General features: G+C 48.8%; 1 protein-coding gene across 7 annotated transcripts in view; it reads left to right on the forward strand.

Annotated features, from left to right (window-relative positions):
- Positions 1-22,450, forward strand: part of PAK6 (p21 (RAC1) activated kinase 6) — a 38,888-nt gene that overhangs the window by 12,205 nt on the left and 4,233 nt on the right. The window contains exons 4-12 of one of the 7 annotated variants that reach the window (XM_027696382.1): positions 256-377; positions 989-1,048; positions 9,152-9,360; positions 13,168-13,770; positions 16,932-17,423; positions 17,637-17,770; positions 19,772-19,898; positions 20,081-20,206; positions 20,877-21,011. In XM_027696382.1, coding sequence (XP_027552183.1) covers positions 9,157-9,360; positions 13,168-13,770; positions 16,932-17,423; positions 17,637-17,770; positions 19,772-19,898; positions 20,081-20,206; positions 20,877-21,011 — 1,821 coding nt within the window. In that variant the 5' untranslated portion in view covers positions 256-377; positions 989-1,048; positions 9,152-9,156. Of the gene's footprint in view, positions 1-255; positions 378-988; positions 1,049-5,351; positions 5,417-5,616; positions 6,035-8,636; positions 8,854-9,151; positions 9,361-13,167; positions 13,771-16,931; positions 17,424-17,636; positions 17,771-19,771; positions 19,899-20,080; positions 20,207-20,876; positions 21,012-22,450 lie in introns of those variants that run through there. The other 6 variants (XM_027696383.1, XM_027696386.1, XM_027696381.1 and 3 more) reach the window with 6 other exon arrangements.

Below are 22,450 nucleotides of genomic sequence, written 5' to 3' on the forward strand. Positions count from 1 at the left end.
TCAGTTTGAACTAATGTCTCCACTCCCCAGTGGCTGTGCTGCCTTGGCTTAACCCCTTCCCTTCGGAGCTGAGCCGTGCCACGGATCGGTGTAACGATCTCACGTGTGTTGGCAGTACCAGCCTGGGGCGAAGGGAGAGCAGAATAGTTCGAGGGGTCATACAGTTTTTTCTCTCAAGGGATGGTTCTGGATGGGAAGAAAAACTGGGAGCTGGATTCCTTTGCGAAGGAGTTTACTTCATCTTTGCTCCTATAGCCCAGCAACACTGTCCTCCAATCGGCTTTGCTGCATGACAGTGGGAGAGTTTGCCTCCAGACCCTTCTTGCTCCTCTCCCTTGGAATTGTCCACCACCAGCATTGTTGCAACAGGAGTGCCAGTAAGATCTTGTGTTTTTTGCTTCCCAGGGTCTTTCAGGTGGGACGAGGTGTGGGGCTGTGATGTTGGGGTCTGGTGATTCAGCCGACTGACACTCAAGAGGATGGGGAGTGCAGCAGGGAAAATGCCTTGTTGAATCTGAGAAGGGTGATGCTCTTAAAACCTTGAGATGAAGAAGGGGTTAAGAATTGCTCTGGATGATGCTCGAGAGAGCAGACAGCATGTCAGGAACATGCAGCTCGTTGCCTTTAAGGGAGACAGAGTAACGTCTGCTCTGAAGTCTCCGCTATCTGCGAGGACCCTCAGTGTACCTTACAGAGAGGTCTAGTTAAACCCTCCTGTGTGTACTCCCAACCTCGGGCTGCTGTGCTGGCCAGGATCTTTCCAGCACTCCTACTGAAGCCACGCTGTAGTACTCGTGTGGGGCTGGGTGTGAGTGTGTTTTGGCTGGCTGGAAGTTGGGTAATCTCCTCCTATTTAAGTTACAATCTACGATTCTATTGGGCATTTGTACTTAATTATTTTTGTCAGGTGGTAATCAACTATACAGCCAGGTATGTGCAGCGACAGAAACCAGTCCTGTCCATTAATCTTTGCTTTCTTCTTTGCCAGGACACTAGTGCTTTAATGTATTTGGGGACAGAGCACTGAAAAACAGAAGAGAAATTTGTGGTGAGTGCAAGCTCTTGGGTGAGGCTGGGGGATGTATGTAGAGTAAGAGATATTTGCTGAGTCTTCCCCTGCATTTCTGAGTTCTGTGCTTGGGTAAAACCTGAGTCAGCCCTTACACAGCTGCTGGGGACGGGAACCTGCTGCCTGACTCTCCCTCCAGCCCTGTCCCACCGGAAAGTCTCATTCCTGAAGTGTGATGAAGCTGTATATTGATGTTGATATTCCGTGCTGCCTTGGTATGGACATGGTGTGTGCTGTGGGAGCAATGGCTTTTGTACCCAGTAGCAAAGCTGACCAAACAGTGGCCAAGCAGATAGCTGGCTGGATTAGTAACTGTGCTCCCAGATGGAAAGCCTGCTCCCTGCACAGGGGTTTTTTTTGTCTAGATGGGTGTGAGCATGGTTGTACCTGGGAAGGACACTCCTGCACTCCTGCTGCTTCCAAAAGTGAGAAACATAACCCTTCTTTGGTCACAAAATGGTTTTAATTCCCAAGGAGAATGAAATTAATTAAGGAGAATTCCTTAAAAGTTTGGCTGTCCTGCCTCCAATGAGGAAAAAAGAGCTCTTTTTAACCTACTTCCCTAATGTGCTTAGGGAAATTCAGGAGAGAAAAAGAGCTAAATGTTTGTGCAAATTGCTTTAAAGAAAACTGGTTAAAACAGCTTGGACTAGCTTAGCCCAACTGCAAGTGAAAGCTCAGCCAGGCCCTGAGCTCTGCATTACACAGACTGTTCTTGGGTACCAGCAGGGATATGGTGCTCAAGTTCCATCCCAATGGGAGCAGCACAAGAGTTCTGTACCTGGACAGGACGTGTCTGTGGTACTGACCCTGCCCCTGCACTAGTCCCCCGCCTTTGAGTTATAATTGCATAGACTCGGTGCAAGGGAGACTTGGATGTTTTTAGGGAATTTCTCAATATGGTTTAAAGTTGCAGGATTACCCTGTAGCTTGAGGACTAATGCACTGAGATGGGGTCATTAGTGCCAATACTGTCGGTCTGAGATTGATTTTCCATTCAGCTGCCAAAAGAGAGCAAGGGGGATGGAGGGTGCGCAAAGACTAAAAGTTGAACTCTATTTCCCTCAGAAATATCTCAGGAAATTACATTTTCCCCAGGGCTGAGCCATTTTGCTTGTAGTATTAGTAAATGGATTATTTTGTAATTAATTGATGAACAGAGTACAGCTGTAGCCAACACCAGTTATTTGTGTTGTGTTCCGAGTGCACCTCAGGTTTTAACCTGGATTTTACTGAGGCTGTGTGAGCACTCGCACTCAGGGCAGGTCTGCCCTTTGCAAACAGAGCAGGAGAACGGATATTCCCTGGGAGAAGACTTGGCTGTTACAATTTGTTTCCATCTCGGTATTGGCAGCAGTGAGCAGGAAGGCACTGAGAGTCAGCCAGGTTGAGGGGTTCAAGCTAGTCTGTCTCCTCTGTGTTTTGGGGCACACTGCGTGGGCTACAGCTTTCCCATAGTTATCCTGTGGGGATAACACAGGCAAACTGCCTTGCAGGCTGCTGACAGCAATTAAATATATTCGTATCTCACTTTGGGAGAACATGACGAGCATAAACAGGGACTAAGATAGTTTAGTGTTGGTTGGAATGAAGTTTAACTCTTGCATCTCTATACTTGGGTGATTGGGACATTGCTGGGGTGTCTCTGCCAGCCCCTGGCTGTGCTGCTGGAGTGAGCATTGTGAGCCAGGACTGTGAGCACCAGAGCCTCTGCTGGGGCAGGTCTGCCTGGGAGAACTCAGCCCTGCTCAGAGCGTGTGACTCCCTGCACACAGTAAGATCTGTGCCATGCCCATGGGCAGCACAGAGCTGTAGCTTCCCTCTCGTAACCCCTCGTGCCAGAGGCAGCTGGACCTGGCTGGGCACGGCAAGGGCCCAGCGCTGGGATGGAGCCGCAGGACGCGGTGCCCGGTGCTGTGGCATCGCGTGTTCCCCAGACACAGCCCAGCGCCTTGGCTCCTTCCCCTGCCATGTGACCCCGCCTGCCAGATGTGGCCCCTTGTGCTTGTCCCAGCGTAACCTCTCCTTTGGCAGAGATGATGTGTCTCTTCATGTGGATTTCTGGAGACAGAACCTTAAATGTTCTTACTCTAATCTCGGTAGTATTTTTATGCTGATTTTGAATGGATCTGTCACACAAGACAGTGGAAACTGAAGCCCTGAATCCTTCAAGCCCTTTCTTGAAGCTCTTTGGTGTTTTGCATGAACAGCAAAATACAGCCACTTGTTTTTAACCCTGATGCATCCTTTGTGGCAAAATAATGTCATTAAATGTCTGTGGAACAAAGCAGCTGCTCTTGGGACAGGGATCAGTGAGGTGTGCAGGTGTGAGGCACTGCATGGTTTGGTATAGCCAGAGCAGGACACAGCCCACATTAAGTGGGGAAAAAGGGTCATAGTTGGTGTTGTGGCTTTGGGGCTCAGCCTGGTGACCTGCAGCACACAGCTTTGTGCTCAGTCCAGTGACCTGCAGCACGCAGCTTTGTGCTCAGCCTGGTTACCTGCAGCACATGTCCCACTGGCTCTGGGTGGACATAAGTTGCCACTTCCTCTGGTGCTGAAGCAAGGTTTGGTGGCTGTACCCTCTCACACACCAAACCCAGGATGAAAGGCTGGTCTAATAGTCAAGGCCCTGGACTGCAGTTGAGGTTTGGGTGTGGTTTCTGTCTGTGCTGCTGGGCTCTGTCACAGTGTCTGGACCTACGTGCTGGTGTCAAGATCAAACCTGTGGGCAGAGCGTGTCTTGGCTGCTGCTGGGGCCGTGCACCTGTGTTTTCTCTCTGTAGCCAGGGTGTGTTGGGTCTGGATCTGGCCTTGACAGAAAGTTAAAAAGTGGCCAGGAGACATACCTGGGAGCTCTTTTAGATTTGCTGTTCTAGACATAGCTGGGAAGAAACCGGGCTAGTAATTTTTTTTCTGTCTAGTCTGCAAATGAGGATAATAATTCCTTTTCCTCACCTTTCGTCTGTTTAGATGAAACCTCTGGAGGGTGGGGCCTGACTTCAGAGACTGGCCCGATGGGACAGTGACTTCAGCTGGGATTCCTAGGGGCCTGATAATAAGGGAAAACTTTATTATTGTCGAGGGAAAACCCATTAGCGATTGGGACATGCCAGCACTGGTTTTGGAAAGGTCAAGAGGTCTTTTCTATGCAAATGCTTTGATAGGTCCCAGAATGAATTTGGTGTGGTATAGCTAAAACACACCTAAAAATATGTCACCCAGCAGCATCCAAAACAAGCTGAGCAAAGAGGCGTTCACTGGCTTTTAGTTTTTAGCCCTAATTTATGAGCAAGGAAATGGAGCAGGGGAGGAAGAGGCAGCACTGGAGCCTTCGGACCCTGCTCAGTTGAGGCATGGCAAAAAATCTCAAACAGTTGAGTTGTTCTTCTCATTTGTCAGAAATAAACCCCCCAATGTAACAAATATGTCTCTCCCTAAGCTTATTTCTAATGTAATATTAATCTGTGCTCTCATGTGTGTGTTTGGGCAGGATTTAGAGCATTACATCAGTTTGCTGTGCTGCTGCTTCGCTCCAACACGCAGCTTTGCCATAGGGGGCTGGGGAGGGAGAGGAGTGCAAGGAAAGGACTTGGAAGGGGGGAAGGGATGCACAGCAAGCAAATAGCCACTCTCCTTTAGGAGGAAAAAAAGTGCCTCAACCAGTATTTCTAAAACTGGAATTGCAGCCAATCGAGGAAGGTATCGTGGAGTCAGAGCTGTGCTCTTAGATCCCATTTCAGATTTTGGACCATTTTGCTTTCCACTGACCCTTGTTGCCATTCCTTGCTGAGTAAAGTCACATTTGGGTTTGTGAGCTCCTCAGGGACCTAACCTGTCATTTCTCCGTGTCTGCAAACTGCTGTGAATGTTGATGGCCTGTTAAAAGTAAAAAGGATGTGGGAAAGCTCAGGAAGGCAACCAGGAGGATTGTAGGTCTGGGCTGTGGCAGAACTCCCTGGGTGCACCCTCCCAGCTTCCTCGGTGTGAACACACATGTGTGCCTGTGCCACGCATGGCTAATGGCCTGGTTAACCTGGGAGCCATTCCCAAGGCAGCACATGACACTGACCTGCGGAGCAGAGCATGGAAATAGGCTTTTCCTTTTAATTGGTGGCTTCTCTGCGATCTTCATCTTCCTACTGCAAACTCCATCTGCATATTGCAGTTCCTCCGGTCCTGTAGGAAGAGTTCTCCTTCTCTCTCCTCTCGGAGCTGGCCAGAGCAGTTTGGCGGATGAGCTGCGGGAGGACTTGGAAATGATGGGACTGGCTTTGCTGAGCCCCGGGCGGGAGGAATGTAGGGAGCCGCGTCCAGATCCGCGATAGCGGCGCGAGGAGCCGATGAGTGAGTTCGGTGCTGCAGCGGGGAGGGGAGGGAAGGCTTGTTTGGAACGGGGAGCTGCCCGAGCGAGGCTGAAGGAGCTCCGCGCTGCCCTGCTATCATCAAGTGCCTGTGTGAGGGAGGGAGGGCACGAGCCCGGGTCCTGGGAGAGTGGGGCTGGCCGGGAGCAGGGGGGAAGCAGGTCGGGTGAAGTGCCAGTGCCTGCTGCTGCCTTTGGCTGGGCGTTGGAAGGAGCCATTTCTCATAACGTTTAGCTACCTGATTTTATCAGTGGGGTTGGTTCATTTCTGTGCCCTGCTCCTGGGCTTGCCTGGCTCCCCCCCATTCCTCTCTCCTTCCTAACTCTCATTCCCTCTCCATCCTTAATCTTCCCACCCCTTCCTCTCATCTGAGCCTGACCCTTCTCTCTTCTTGCCCCTCCTTCCCAGCCGATCCCTCCCCCTGCTCTGGATCCGCTGGCTGTGGGATTTTTTTCCCGTGCTCACTGGCAGATGTGACAGCTTTGGGAACTGTATCATCCAGGAACAGCTATATCTGGAGTTGAAAAACCTAACGTGGTTTCCCAGGCAGCAGGAATGGATCGCTGAGAGAATTTCAATCTCCGACTGCTTTTGTCTTGTGGTAGTGACTTTTATTATTTATGTTTGTGACATTTCTTACAGTACAGTTGTCAGCACTGAATGAAAGACTAAAGTCTAGTAGATTATTATAAAATCAGTGTCACAGTATTTGTGTTGTTATATTAAAGGGATGCTGTCTACATTTAAATACAGGTTTGGCTTGATTTACAAAATTTTATATGCATAAAATGTTCTTATGAATTTCTTACTGACTGAGAAAAGGCCTGTTTTTATGTGTTTTATTTAAACGTTCTTTAGCTGGGTATTGGAAATAAAAATAAATAGCTCTTGCATGAAAACCACAAAGTGAAAGGAGGCTGGTTAAATACAGAGCTCCTCAATGAAATGCAAAACCTACCCAGATTATTACAATCCATATTTCAAATAACTATTTTTAGTGTATGGATTTCGTTTGCTCTTAATGCAGTTTACCTTTAAACCACCTGTCTGATCTCTTTCTAATCAGATGTAAAGCAAATGCCACTGGGTGCCCAGGGGTGTGTTGTGTGTGGAGCGGATTACATTGTGTTGTTTTTGAGCTGTCTATTATAAGCCAATAAGGCACTTGCAGGCCATGTCAGCCAGTCCCCTAAAACCAACCAGGAACTCTGGAGCTGCTCCTTGCAGCGTCTCAGGGGGCTTTGGGCTCTGGCAGGGCAGGGCAGGGGCTCAGCGACAGCTATGGGGATTTATGGCAGTGTACAAATGCAGTGTTTGTGCCTATGCAAGCTGAGATGCTGACAGAGCCACTGTTCTGGTTGGGGCCAAAAAAGGCTTTAAAAATTTGCATTTTGAAGCAGTTCAGCCTGAATCACTCTCCTTGTGGGGAAATGCCTGACATGTTCAGAAAACCATTGATGCTACAAGTGCTAATGGTTGTGGCATTTGGAACACCCCATTTTACAAGACTCTTTGCCACCTGAAGCAGTTAAAGAGCAAACTTGGAAGAGACTGTGCTATGCCCTGGGTATCTTTTCATTATGAAGCTGTGAGAGAAGGAGCAGGAGAAGGAAAAAGGCTGGTTGAAATAGTAATATCTCTGTGTCTGGAAATACCCCTGAGCTGATGGATCAAGGAGCAGTCATGACTGATATGTATTATGGATTCAGAACCGAACCACTTGCTGTAATACTACAGAGATACTCCCTGCTCTCCTTGGAGGCTGGGAAGCTCCTTAGCAGCTCCAGCTGTTGGTTTGAGCAGTACTAACACCATGAGCATCTTTCCTTTCCGTTATTGACTGCACTTTTCTTTTCCTTAAAGAATTGCCCTCTGACCTTAGTCTTGATTCTTAGTTAATAAGTAGCACCAAAGGGGCCTGAGAGATGAATCACTGTTTGAGGAGCTGCAATCCAGCCCTGGAGCACAGACACCCTTCCCATTAGCTCTCCACTGAGATGGATTTGTGTTTTCATTGGAGCTTGTTCTAAGCAAAGATTATTCTGGCTGTGAAACCTCTTCCAAGCAGAACAGTTGCTTCCAGCCTCTCTTGTGGTTTTTTTTAGTTTGCTAACCTTTTGTGTTCTTTTTCAACTGTGAGGTATCTTTGGTGGGCTCCTGGCTGCAGTGTTGCAGTGGCCAGTGTCAATGTGAGGGGTGGGTTTCACCAGGGATGGATGGCATGATCGGGGTGTTAGATGGAGTAAAGGTCCTTCTGTGCCACACAAATACTTCCCACCCCTGTGGCTGCAGGATCGTGGTGACCAAACTGGGAACCAGTGTAGATTGGATTTCAGGACCTCTGTCTAGCACCAGGAATCAGTCATTGTTCAGCTAATGGCTGCCCTTTGCTCCCTAAACAAGTTTAGAGTGGGACAACCTGGAAAATATTTGCCCTAGATTTCCCTGTGATGTGCTGATTTTGGAGATGGGTGTCCTCTAGAAGTGTATTCTTGTCTCCACTACAGAAGGTTATCTCTCTGTGGTCTGTGTCTCTGACCCTTGCAAATATTTGTTCAGCACAAATAGTTGGAGGCCGAGGTCCTGTACAGGGGAAGAGTGACCTGCTACAAAGTCGAAGTGGCAAAAATGCTCTGCCTGATGTCAAGGAAGAGGAGCCATTCACTGCTGTAAGCAGTGTTAGTGAGAGGCAAATGCCAACAGTCAAGTTGTCAGTGGAAAGAGAAGAGGGTATAAACGATTTCATTTTTTTACTGGTGGATTTTAATTGCTTTAATAAACCTGTGGAGCTTTTTCCCAAATCAGTCAGTGGAATCATGGAACATTTCAGAGGAGAAGGGACCTCAGGAGAGGCTGTGTCCATCCCTTGCAGTCTTCCACCTTTCCTACCTTGTGCACACAGAGCTCTGGTTCTTCCTTTTCCTTAATTTCTTCCCAATTTCAGAGGTCTGATCTCTTAGCTTTCTATTTATCTAACTATCTTTTTTTGGCTATAAAATCTAGATTCAGATTTTGAAAGTCTCCTGTGTTTGGGAATATTTCAGTGTTAGCTGCTTCTGGCTTGTTGCATTTACACTGGCTGTTCACACAAGCTGTCTCTCTCAGCCCTCAAGGGAAGGAGTCTTAGTTTTTAATTTTAGCTTCTTCAGCTACCTGCTGACAGAGTTTGATTTCCACCTCCCACCTTCTCTCTCCCTCACGGGCCCTCTAAGCAAGAAAAACTGAGATCCGAAGTTGGTGTTGGGCAGATCTTCTTTTGGCAACAGCTCTGTTGTCTTTAAATTGGAACCAAGTGGATATTAATTACTTGCAGTAACCAGTGAGAAGACCACCTGAGCCCTGTTCATAACCACCTTTCATTTCAGGCTTGTAGTGGCATCAACACTCTCACTGGCTGGACTCCAGAGCCATTTAACCTAGGTAGGAGCCTGTAAGATATAAATACACATCTCTGACATATTTTTGAATGCTTATATCAGGTAATGTGAATTTGTAGAAATAAAGGAAGTCAGTAGAAATCCCACCTCAGCCATGGACCTGCCAGGTGGTCTTGAGCAAGCCTCTGCTTCCTCCTGTGATGATCAGTGCTCGTTAAAGTGCTTTTCCCCAGAGAATGCCCTTGGTGCAGTGCAATGAGCTGCTAGAACTGACCGGTGGTTGCACGGGCTGGGCGCTGCGGGCGCAGACACGCACTGACGGCGTCGCCTTCCCCCTGCAGGCGTCATGTTCCGCAAGAAGAAGAAGAAACGCCCGGAGATCTCGGCTCCGCAGAACTTTGAGCACCGTGTCCACACCTCGTTTGACCCAAAGGAGGGCAAATTTGTGGGCCTGCCCCCTCAATGGCAGAACATTCTGGACACACTGAGGCGCCCCAAGCCAGTGGTAGATCCTTCGAGGATCACGAGGATGCAGCTCCAGCCCATGAAGGTAAGAGAGGGAGGCGGCTCTTCGCTGTTGCAGTGTTTCCATTGCCCCAGAAGTGGGGCTAAGGGTGGAGGGGAGAGCAGGGGCTGGGCTTTGATAGTACCTTCATGAGCAATAGGGACAGCAGTGTCCTGAACTGCAGGAGTGCCACTGTTGGAGTAACCAGCTGCCTGTCACTGTGGACACAGGGACACGGGAAAGCTCTCGTGGAGCTGACAGGACCTGGGATGTGTTCAGCTGCTGTACAGGGAAGGGAGGAGGAGAACTCGGGGACAGACCTGTTTTAGCAGGTTTGTCATTCTCATGGGTGAGCAAATTGGGCTGGTAATGAAGTTGCCAGGGAAGCCTGAGTGGGAAAGAGTGGGGTAGCACTGGCTTGCTGTTCATGGACAAGTGAGGACAGCAAGGACTAAAGGAGGGTTTGGGCTAAAAGGGTTTCCAAACCAGCATTTTGATGGAAAGTAGAACATATTAAACAGGAGCACGTCCTTAGAGCAAGTCCTTCAGTAAGGAGAAACAGGTGATTCTTGTGGATGGGTGGGTTCAGTTGGCTGCTGGAATTGGCTTTGGAGACTGTGTAAGTGAGAGCAGGGACCTGCTGTGGGAAAAGGAAATGAAAGATAGTGACAGAATCATTGTGTTTAAAGTCTCGGGAGCTTGTGGGAAGTTTTTGTTCTCTGTTAAAAAAAAAAAAAATGCTCCATGGACCTAAAAGCTGAAAGGTGAGTTGTCAAATAGAGATGTTACTACTTGGGTTTTAGGAGGGATATAAAAAAGAGTTGGCCATCTGATGAATATATTTAGCTTTTTGTGTGTAGGTGTTAAAAACATGGGGACTAAATGGGACTATATTTGGTATAATGTAAGTTTTATACATAATCAGACCTGCAGTTGAAATGGCACATCATATTGGAGCAGAATGCTGATTTGTAAAGGAAAGACTTGCTCAGGAAGAACAGGTGAAAGAAAAAGGCAGGAGGTATTGCCTGGTGTACTGAATGTGCTTTGAGGTTCAAAATATAGTAGGAGATAGGAGCACAGTCCAGAGCAAAGATGAAATGTGTAATAAGAGACCAACTTGGTTGGATCAGGAGCTCTTTAATGAGCTTAAACTGCAGGAGGATTGCTCAGAAGGGTGGAAACTAGGTCAAGTTATAAAGGGCAAAGAGAAAAGAAATTTATGTAGGAACAAAACTGGAAGGCCAAGGCACAAAAAGAGATGTTATTCTCAAAGAACATAAAGGGCACTAAGGAGACATCATAAGTGCACTGAGGAGAAGGAGGATGAAGGAAAGAATTTGCTCACTGCTGATCTTGGAAGAAAGTTAATAACAGATGACACCGGGAATTCTTAAGTGTTTAATGATTTTTCTGCAGCCTTTATTAAGTGTGTTCAGAGGGCTGACACAATTAGCACGAGCATGAAGGGATGGGAATGCAAGCTGGAATAAGAAAAGAACATGAACAGAAATGAGACTTGGTTAAGAAGCTGCATATTTTCAAGTCAGCTGGGCCTAGTGAGATTCAAGGAATTGCAGATCAGTCAGAATAATTTCTATTCCCAGAAAGAGGGTGGAACAAATAAGCAAGTAATCTATTTGCAGCCACTTCCAAGGAGATAGCAGGGTAATAGCTGGCAGCCAGTGTGGATTTATCAAGAACAAATCATGTCAAGCAACCCAATTTCCATCAATCCCAGGGTGTGGGGCCGTGGGTCTGGGGGAAACGACAGCACTCTCCTGTAGCTTGACTCGAGTGAGGCTCCTGACACTGCACCAACAGCATTTCCAGAGCAAACTGAGCCATTTAGGCAAAGGCTACTCCAAAAATAGTGTGAGGCATCACTGTCAAAACAGGAATGTGCATGAAGAGATTTCCGGGAGTTTGCCCTGAGCCTAATGCTGGTTGGTACTTTCATGTGTGACTTATTAAAGCTGAGCATGGCAAAAGCTGAAAGGAGGTGCAAAGCCTTTAGAGAACAAGGACAGAATACCCAACAGGCTTTAAGAACTAGAGGAGAATCTTAAACTAACACTGTTTTTTTCCCAGTAAGTCCAAGTGCAAATACTCTCTGAGACTGCATCACATAGTTGAGTATTTTGGGTAAACTCCATTTGAATTAATTCCTGTTCAATTATACCAATCAATAAGATTTTTTTTTTTAAGTGCTAATTGGCCAAGCCCTTATACTTAGTCCTGGATTCAGCTGTCAGAGTTGTTCCTTTTTTGTGTGTAGCTTATAAAAAGGGGCTTTTCTTGTTAAAAATAATTTCTCAATTCTGCTCAGTAAGGCATGATCTGTGTAAGAGCACTCCAGATAGATTTGGCTCAAATGTGGATGGTTCTTCATTAATCTGATGCAGTCTTTATACACAGCAGCAAAGCAAGGCTAAGTCCCATCTTCCCTGTCCACTGGGGTAGGACTGTCTTAATGGGAGTGACCTGAGTCTAACTTTAGGGAGTTTCTAAGTAGAAGGTGTGCACTAGAGTGGATTTTCCAGAGAGGCCACAGCATGTTCTTGGAGACTTCTTATTTTGAGAACACACGAGTCTCTCTGGAATGACTTTTGTCCGTTTTGGTCTAACAAGTCCGTGTCCCCAGCACGTTGTTCCGTGGCTGCGGCTGGGCCATGGAGGAATGTGTGTGTGGTGAGGGAGTAGAGTGAAGACCAGAATTTCCAGCTGCAGCTGGTGTGTGTGCCATGGAATGAGTGGGGTTGTCCTTCCCTCACCTTGTTTGACAGAAATGTTGTGTTGTGCCTTTCATTCTCAGACGCTGAGCAAACCAGGTGCTCGTTGGAGCGCGGTGGTGGCGTTCTGCTGAAATTACTGGAGCTGCTGTGTTGCACCAGCTAAATATTAGGCTTGGTGTAATTAATACAGCATGTTTAGTAGATCCCTGGAGCTCAGTTAGCAAACAGGAGATTGCTGTCACTCCAGGGAAGGACTTTCCTTCAGGCAGAGATTCATGAAAGTGTAGGAGTGATCCTATGCTGCGAATTTCTGTGGAGAAATGGAACCTTTTGGTTCCCAGCACTAAAAAAGCTTCTGTAAGCTTTTCAGTTCCAGAAAAAACAAGGTAGAGCACTACATAATATATTGACAGCTTCGAGTGTCCTACTTGTCCGGAGCTGGTGCCTGTTTGGATGGAAGCCTTGTTCTGCAGCCGGTGCTTACACGGCAGTTGTGAGCTGTGGTGACCCTGTGTGCGGGGTTTAATTAGAGTGGCTTGGCAGAGCAGAGGGGGATGCAGAGCTGGAACAGCGTGCTCTGCACTGCTCAGGATGCAGATGCATTAGCAGAAATTGGGGAGAAGCAGACTGGGGGAGGCTGATTCCAACACTGGGAGTGCTTCAGGGGAGAGATGAACCTTGTGTTGGAACAGTGAGATGGGTTCTGCAGATGGAGCTTGCAGCATGCTGCAACTTCTTCTGAGAACCAATATTTCAGGAGCTTGTTGAGCCGTTAGTGATGTAGTGTCACACAGTTTCAGCACAAGAGAGCCAGGAGAGTTGAAATATTCCAGGTTGGCTCTAATATTGCCTTTTAGAGCCTGAGCACAGCAGCAGAATTGACTGTTGTGGCTGACAGCACTTCTGCTCCGACAGCAGAGTGTGACCCAAAGATTCCTTTTTTCCCCCCCTCGGTAAAGGACAATGAGAAATAGGGGAACAGAATTTTTCCTGCCTAAGTTCCTTGAGTATTCTTTGGCTATATAAACAAAATCTAACTTTTGGCAAGATAAACTGAGCCTGAATTGTTACAACTGTGACTTTTTTACTCGTTTCCCACCTTCCCCATGTTTCCCAGACCGTGGTACGGGGCAGCACTGTGGAAGTGGAAGGCTACATCTCGGGGCTGCTCAACGACATCCAGAAGCTCTCTGCCATCAGCTCGAACACCCTGAGGGGCAGGAGCCCCACCAGCAGGAGGAGAGCCCAGTCCCTGGGGCTCCTGGGGGATGAGAGACCCCCGGACATGTATCTCCAGAGCCCTGAAGCAGACTGGGCAGACAAGTATGGGAACTACCTCAGCTGCAATGGTGGCTCCAAGGTGGCCCGGAGGCAGACCATGTGGCCGGACTACAAAGCCCGGCTGGAAGGCCAGTCCCATCCCAACGGGATGGTGACAAAAGCGCAGTCCCTGGGCCCGGCGGAGTTCCAGGATGCCGAGGGCAGCTGCCTCCAGCGCACCCCTGCGCTGCAGCACGTGCCGGCTGTGCCGGGCGACAGCGACACCGGGCCGAGGAGCCCGGAGGAGGGCTGGCCCCAGCGAGCAGCCAGCTCCAGGCCCTCGGGGGAGGGCAGCCCCAGCTCCAAATCCCGGGAGAACAGCCTCAAGAGGAGGCTGTTGCGCAGCGTGTTCCCCTCATCCAACGCCTCAAACAAGCCGGGCTCTTCCCTGCAGATCAAGGTAAGAGCTATTCCCTAGTTGTGAGTGGGTGCAGTGTTGACTTTACAGTTCCAGAGGTTATGTACACAGCTGAACCAATTTAATTGCAAACATCATGCAGCCATCTGTTATTGTTATGATTAATGTTGGAATCCAAATGGTCCTGGGCTGGGGAAGTGTGTGGTCCGTTGGTGCTTCACAGGCTGCACTGTGAGGCACAGCTCAGGGCGGCAGCCAGATCTCTGGGAGAAGGGTTGGTTGGCAGAGCTGTACTTGCAGGAGCGTGGGCTGGCAAGGATGAGGGGACTTACTCACTTGTGCCCTTCTGTGAGGTAAAGGCATAACTGCAGTGCCATTCCACTGGCATCAGGGAGCCTTTGCCATTTGGGAAATGGCTGTGGCTTCCATTAGCAATGTGTTCTTCTGCCTGTGCAAACCAGAACTGCCTCAGAGAGTGGGCTGAGTGTAGCTGTATCTGTCAGGGTTTGCACTGGTACCCACGGTGCTGTCACACAGGAAATGCTGGCTGCTGGAAAGGGTGGGACAACTCATGGCTACAGCTCCCCCAGGAAAGCTGTCCTGAATGGATGACTCACTTTGTGTTGAGCTGGGAGAAGATCTCTGGTTCCTGTACTGGGTAGGAAATGCAGCCACTGCTGCTCTTCCTTCCCAGGCTGACCCAGCACCCATCAACTTCCCATGGCTTGTCTGCTGCCTTCAAAGTCTGCACTGGGCTGGGGCTGAGCCAGGCTGATTTGCAGCAGCTCCAGAGTCCCTGAACTGGGAGGATAATGACAGGAACCACCATCCCAACCAAACTGACTCTTCTGTAGTGTGTTGCAGGGCCAGGGGAAGTCTCCAACCTGCTTCTTGCAGTTTGCATAAGGATCGGGCTCAAGGCTTTGGGCACAGTGGATTTCCTTTCCAAGGCAGTGGGATTCTCAAGGAATGCAGTTCTTGTGTAGCATAAGCTGCACTTATTGCTGTCTCAGTGGCTCTGGGCTCATCTACACTGGCTGGAGTACCTAGAACTGGCCACTTGTGTCTTCCCTAGCCAGAGTGTCTTTGCCATCCTCAGCAGGAGCAGAGGTTCCCAGCTAAATGGATGTGCTTGGGTGCATTTGAGCTCCAGGTATTTGTCAGAAGAGAGGAGCAGGGAAGACCTTGGGGCTATAGTCCATCTCCCTGCTCCAGGGAGGGATCTGTGCCATAGCTGGGAGTTGTTTATCTGATGTGTTCTTAGCAGCCTGCGGGGTGACAATGTGAGTCTCCCTCTCAGGTGGAGGTGTTGATGTGTGAGAAATGTGTAACTGCAGGTGAAAGGGACAGGGATACAACTGAACCATGGAATCCCAGAATGGTTTGTGTTGAAGGGACCTTAAAGTTCATCTTGTTCCACCCCCTGCCACGGGCAGGGACACCTTCCACTAGACCAGGTTGCTCCAAGCCCTGTCCAACCTGGCCTTGGACACGTCCAGGGATGGGACAGAGCATCCACCACTTTCCTAGGAGGTGGGTGCCATAACAGGCACATGGGAAGGTTGAGTGAACCTTCCTTTAAACCCGATATGGGGGACAGGAGTGGGAGAACCAGTGACACCTCACAACGTCCCAGGACTGAGAATGTGTCCACTGGGCTGTCAGCTGTGGGAGCAGGAGATAACACACTTGTGTGAGCCTGCACATGTGCTGTGTGCCCCTCCTGCACGCTCGGGGTTAGAGAGAACCTTTTTGGATTCTCTCTCCTGAGACAAAACAAGATTTGAGAAATAAATGCTGTGTTGCTGTGAGCATGTCAGCACAGGAGTGCAGAGGTGGGGCTGGCACTCGGGGAGGAAGGAGCTCCTGACATCCACCTGTGTTTGTGCTGTGCCTGATGCCACTAACCGGTGTTTTCCAGGGCCTGTGTGTGTGTGAAAATGAGCCCCATGTGTTTGTGAGGCTTATGCAGATCCTGCTGTTGACAAAAATCCTTGATTAAAACCCAAAGTGCATGGAATTAAATCCTATACAATTATTTCCTGTCTGAGATGGGAAAAGGAGTCCTCTTCTAAAAAAGTCTCTGTTGGCAGTTTTTGGTTCCCATTCTCATATTATTAACTTTATTAATAATCTCTCTGAATTGTGAGAGAGAAAATGCTTTTTGCTTTGAAGTAATTTTGCCCTATAACACAAATGATTGCCTTGCTCATTCTGAAGCAGCTCCACTATTATTTTGAATGTGTTTGTATACATATATTATGTATATTTTACATATACACATGTAAGTATATAATGTATTTTATACCCCACCTGCTAGATGTCGCATTTTAATTAATCAACATTTCCAGGATGAGTATGAGCATGACAAGGTTTATCCTTCTTGGGAGACCCATGTGTAGTGGTCGCATGGGAATGTGTATCCCAAAGCCATGTTCCCATGGGCTGTGATCTCACTACACTGAACAGGGGTGGGCCTGTGTGGCACTGGAGTGGGATGTCTCCAAAAACCTCCAAATTCACGATCGGTCACTTTGGAGCTGCCAAGGTGGCAGGTGGCTCTGTGTAGCTGGAGTCTCAGGCTGGCTGCCTCCAGCTGGCCTGGATCCCAGTGCTTTTCCCAAAGCAGAGGGCTAGTTCTGTGCCTGATCGACAGGAATGCTCTGCAGGTACCAGTGGAAAGTGCAGAGAGAGTTTTCAATAGGCAGAGTGTAATTACCCCAAGGGAATTAGGCCAAGACATCAAAGTGATTTACAGCCTTGGCATGAATCCTCTTTCCTTTTATACAGAGGAAGATCAGAGGCACAGAGGGATAAAGGATTTTCAAATTCTCTGCAGCACAGGTTGCCCCTGAGTTTTGGTGGCGAGGTTGGAATGCTTTTTAGCAGCTGGGTTTTTTCTGTGGGTTTTGGGTCTTGGTGGGTTTTTTAAAGCATGTGCTTTAAAAGGTTCCCTTTAAACTGCTTCAGTTTGGAGGTCCCTAAAGTGTAGCACCCATTCCCTAAGGGATTCCTGAAGATCTGCATCCAAGCAGATCTTCATCCAAGCATGTGTTGGGCAGACCTGGAGCTCTTGACTCCAGTCAGCTCCAGGTTGTGCTAGGGCAGAGTGGAATGACACAAAACTGATTCCTGACCTTTCTGCTTGTTAACCCAACCATCCCTTTTTGGTTTTCCCCCTTTCCCCTTTGTTCCTCTGGCAGCCTAACACTTTCTTCAGGCCCCAGCAGTGGGGCTCCCCGCGCAGCCCTGCAGCCAAAGCCCAGTCTCTCCCGCCAGATCCGCCTGCCTCCGATTTCCCCAGGGGGGTCTCGGAAGCCGGGACCCCCCAGAAGTCCCCGCCAGCGGAGAAGGCGGTGGCAGTGCCCCTGAGCCGGCCCTCACCAGCCGGGTCCCCCCGCAGCCGGCACACCCAGACCAGCTCCAGCAACCTCCACCTGCCCCCGGACTCCGCTGGGAAGGGGCAGCCGGCAGGCGAGGACCCCGTGGTGGTGACCCATGAGCAGTTCAAAGCTGCCCTCAGGATGGTCGTGGACCAGGGGGATCCACGGGCGATGCTGGAGAACTACGTCAAGATCGGGGAGGGCTCCACGGGCATCGTGTGCATCGCGCGGGAGAAGCATTCGGGGCGCCAGGTGGCCGTGAAAATGATGGACCTGAGGAAGCAGCAGCGCCGGGAGCTCCTCTTCAATGAGGTGAGGGAGAACAGCTGGGGGAACAGCCAGCATGGCAAATAGGGGGGAGCAGGACCGTCTTCCTTTGAGTAGGATTATGCTTGTACCAAGGATTACTGCTGGGGGATGGGGGCTCTGCGCTGGACGCGTAGGGCTGCGAGTCCTGCTTGGCTGGGGAGGGTTGGGTGCTGTGAGTGGTTTTGTGGTGGTCACTTGCTCCCTGTGGATTTCCAGGTGGTGATAATGAGGGACTATCAGCACGTCAATGTCGTGGAGATGTACAAGAGCTACCTCGTGGGAGAGGAGCTCTGGGTGCTGATGGAGTTCCTGCAGGGGGGAGCCCTCACAGACATTGTGTCTCAAATCAGGTACGAAGCAAAATCAAAAACATCAACACCTAAGAGCAAGAGCAGAGTGGGGATTTCTGGGAAGAGTAGTTTCTCTCAGAGACCTTGTGTTTGTTGTGCCCTGAAACTGCTGCACTTTGTAACTGTTATCCATTTGAATTATGTGATAATACTTCTGATATAGAAGGAACCTCCTTCACAGGACTGATCCCTTTAGGTACCCACTGTTCATCTCCTTGATGACCTTCCCTGAAAAACACTGCACTCATAAAAAACCACTGTTTACTATATTTGTTGAATCCTGGCCAGAAAGTTCATTGAATAAGTATTAAAGAGCATGCAGAAATAGTTTTCAGTGGTGCAACCTTAGCCACAAATTCAACCTCACTAACTCCTCTGGAAAAGTGCAACAGAGCCTTGAGATTTGGACTCCTTCCCAAATTTCATTGCCTAAAGATAGCAGCTACCGGACACTCTCCTAAATTTGTTTCCTTATCCACACCACTTGATATTCATTAATGCCCCAAGCATTTCTGTAGGGCAGAGAAGTTGTTCTAAGATGGCCCCTGGGGTCCACCCATGGCCTGGAGCACCCTCCTCCTGCTTCCCAGCAGTCCTGCGAGGCTGGAAGCTGGTGCAGGGAATACCAACGGAAAGACTGACCAGGAAAGTCTGTAGGATGAGCTTTTCTTTTTTGAAGATTCAGAATCTTAGCTGGTTATAATTAGGCAGTATTGCTAACACCAATTGTATTTGGTTTTTTAAAAATCACAGTATATCCTTGGTTCACTCATGTGCTCAGACTAGATCCTGTGGTGGATTTAAGGCATATATCTTGCTCTGTTGGATTCTGTGTTTTGGAAGCACATCTGTGATGTGTTTGAGAGGTATGAAAAGCCACATTGTCCTCTGTAGCCTCCACCTGGAAGGAGTGTCCTGGAGACACTTAGCTGGGCTGGTCCTCCAGCACCGAGTTACACATGTCAGGGTCTGAGAATCAACACTTAGTCCTGAGGAGTTACAGCATTGCAGAGCCTGTGAAACTCCTGTAGCTCTTAGATGGCATTGGGATTACAGATAAAAATTGCTGAAGAGGTTTATGAAGGGCCTGTGTGTTTATATCCACCAGTCAGTCTGAATTCCATTGTGGGACCTCAGCCTAGATTGGTTTTATGAAGCTTCCTTTGAACCTGTTAATGAAGGCTTGTTTTTTCACATGGTGGAAAGAGGATCTGTTCTAACCATAACATTTATCAGAAGTCAGCCTGTAGCAGTTTTTCCCAGGGAGGAAAATACCCTCATTCCAGTCACTAAACATTTACTGAGGGGGATAAGTGATTTGCATCTCCAGGAGTGAGGTAATTCTCCAGTAATGTGTTTTACACTATGCAGACACTTGCCTGAAACCAAATTTGATCCATGACAGGCTGAAAGTGCACCTCTTGTTATCTAAACCTAAAAGGTGAGGTTCTTGGTGCTCATATTCCATGTGCTAACAGAGAGTGGTGGAAATCAGGAGGGTCTTCTCTGCTTGTAACCTGTGCTACCTCTAATCAGGTGTGAGTGGTGTACCCAAGGTGTGTGCAGGAAAACCTAAAGGATCCCTGTATTTGCTATCAGAGAATGTGTTTAGATGTTTTCTGGATAAGGTTGCACAATAACCCTTGTGAACAATGGCTTTACCATATTTGCTTTAAAAAGAGCTGTCTCACCAGTTACTGCAGCACCTTGGCATCGAGCAGCACTGCTGCCTGTCAGAACTGCTTGAAACAGCATCTTGCAGAATGAACTGAGATATGGGATTTAAAATACAAGTTCTCTGTATTAAACCTACGAAAACTTTAAGTTGCCAACCATCAAGTCAAAGCTGTTTTCCACAGTAGCAGACAGAAGAGTGGTGAAGGTGAGATAGTAAAGGCCATAGGGAACCCAAATACCTGTGACTTAACTTGAGAATTGCACCGTGCCCTTGTGGCCGAGCCCTGTCCCTGCCCAGCTGAGCTCCCCTGTCCCTGATTGCAGGCTGAACGAGGAGCAGATTGCCACGGTGTGTGAGTCGGTGCTGCAGGCTCTGTCCTACCTCCATGCCCAGGGGGTCATTCACCGGGACATCAAGAGTGACTCCATCCTTCTCACACTGGATGGCAGGGTATGTGTCCTCAGACAGACTGTTTCCTGTCTTCTGCTGCTGCAGCCTTCCTCTCTTGCTTCCTTTCTGTTCCCAATCCCTTGTTTGCAGCTCATCCTCTTACTCCCTTTGATGTCTGTGGTGTTTCCCTCTGTGTTGTCTAAGGTTGATTTTTAAGGTTGGTTGCTTTTCTCTTTGTACAGGTCAAACTCTCAGATTTTGGCTTCTGTGCTCAGATCAGTAAAGATGTACCCAAGAGAAAGTCCCTGGTGGGTACTCCCTACTGGATGGCTCCAGAAGTCATTGCCAGGATACCATACACCACAGAGGTAAGGGACACCTCCCTAATATCAGGAGAGGGAGCAAATAATATTCTCAAGTGTCACAGGAAAATAACTATTGCCTTTTCAAGGAAGAGCCTCTAGACTCTATTTAAAACAAAGCCAAGTGTGGCTACAGATTTGATTGTGATGATGGCAATATTTTCAAAGTCAGTAGAAAAATAGATTGTTCTGCTTCCAGGAAAGAGGCATAAACTTATTCTATTCTTACACCTGAAGCTTGGCCTAGATTTATACCAGCTGTGGACAGATGGGAGCAAGGAGCAGCCTGTGACACGATAGAGATCAGTAAATGGATGCCAGAAAGGGAAGGGAGGAGATGTGAGCTCCGAGGGGCTCACCTCGGGGGAGGCAGGGATGGGAGCTCTGGAATTTCGGGCAGGTGGCAGCAGACTAATGAGTTTTGTTTACCAAGGAACCAGGTGTAGCACAGGCAGTTACTTGCAGACCTTTACATGTTGCAACACCACTGATGCTCAGTCCTGGGTGCAAAACTGACTTTGTTAAACTGCTGTAAGGAGCCCAAGAGCATCAAGGGGTCAGTGTTTGACTCGATACCATTTGTCATGGGTGGAAGTGTTGCAGCCTTGGTGAAAGCAACACAGCAAGGACCTGCTGCTCTGAACTGTGTGTGTTGATGTGCCATTGGCTCCCATAGGTGGATATCTGGTCCCTGGGGATCATGGTGATAGAGATGGTGGATGGAGAACCCCCCTACTTTAGTGATTCTCCAGTCCAGGCAATGAAGAGACTCCGAGACAGTCCTCCTCCCAAACTGAAGAACTTCCACAGGGTGAGAATGCTGGCAAACCCTTGTACACCTGATGGTTATCACAGGGGAACATCCCTATCAGCTGTTCCCGGAACAGCTGGCTGTGGAAATGGTCTTGCTAGGACATTCCTTGGGAAGTGCTTTGGCCCCGGGGCCTCGGTGGCTGCTGCTGACAGCTGGTGGCTGTGTGGGGAATAGCGCTGACAGTGTAAGGGCACCTGGGCATAAATGGAGAGTGCAAATCAGAGCTGCCTTGGCTGGACCCAGCAGTTCCCAGCTTGCTGATGTCGATAGAGTAGGGAAGGAAACAGGAGGATCCTTGGGAGTTTCCACCTTTGCAGTCTTCAGGACTGCAAAGACTGTGTTATTGTCAGAGCAGGAGAACTCAGGACACACAGGAGCTCGTGGAGACACTGCAGCTGCTTTGAAGATGAACTTGGCTTCATGGTTTTTTAGGAAAAAGTAGCAGTGGCATAAGAAACAGTGATAACCTTTCAGTCCCCACTTGGAGCAATCCTTTCATTCCAGGCTGAGCCTGTGAGATCAAACAGCTTCTGCAGCATCCTGAGCTACCGGGTCTTTGCAGTTAATCAGAGGATCTGCAGCTGCTAAAACTGAATTATTTAACAGAGTAGACTGCTGAACTAACATCAACAGCTGCTCTCTCCTCTTTGCCTTTGCAACACTAATTAAAATGTAATGGTCACGTTCTGGACCCGGTGCTCGCCCTCCTTGGGCAGTGTAAAGCCAGCCTGGTCTGGGTCACACCTTACTTGGTGACATGGCCCTGCTGTCTGGCTGTCACAGCCAGAGCTGATCATAGTCTTACTCTGCTCCGGTTATCCCAGGAAGCAGACTGGCTTCCAGCAGATCTCTGGGTCACAGGCCAGGGGCCGTCCTGCCCTGTGTCCTGGGGGAACTCAGCCCTCCATCCTGGTGCCAGTCCCTGACTTCCTGTGGTCAGTGACTGAAGTACTGGTGCACCAGGTTCAAGGGGTGTCACTGGGACAGTCCCTGCTGCTTTGCTAAGGCATGGGCAGACTCCCTGCCAGGGACACAGGGATACAGGCTGGATCCCAGCACTCGTCCTCAGCTGGGCAGTGCCTTCTACCTCCAGCCATCCCAGCAAAGTCATCCAAAGGGCTCCTGAAATAAACAGTAGCTCAGTGTGAACAGGATTTCACGTTCTACTTCTGAGTGAGCCAGAGCTTGGAAAATGCCCCCAACCTAAATTAGATGTCATTAACAGCATTTAAATAAATAAATATAAGCCAAGTTCATTTTTTTATTCCGTTTTAACGAAGCAGAGGATTAAACCAGCAGAGATGTACAGGGCCTGGAAGTGGTGCTTGAGGCTGGCTACTCCAGGTTTTTACAGCTCTTCCAAAGGACAAACCTGGGAGGTCATTCAGCTTTTGGTACCTGTTCTGCAGCTTTTTCACCTTCTTGCACCAGCAGCA

This window comes from Neopelma chrysocephalum, unplaced genomic scaffold (assembly GCF_003984885.1).
Source record: "Neopelma chrysocephalum unplaced genomic scaffold, ASM398488v2 Primary Assembly neopelma1_106b, whole genome shotgun sequence".
Lineage (NCBI taxonomy): Eukaryota > Metazoa > Chordata > Aves > Passeriformes > Pipridae > Neopelma > Neopelma chrysocephalum.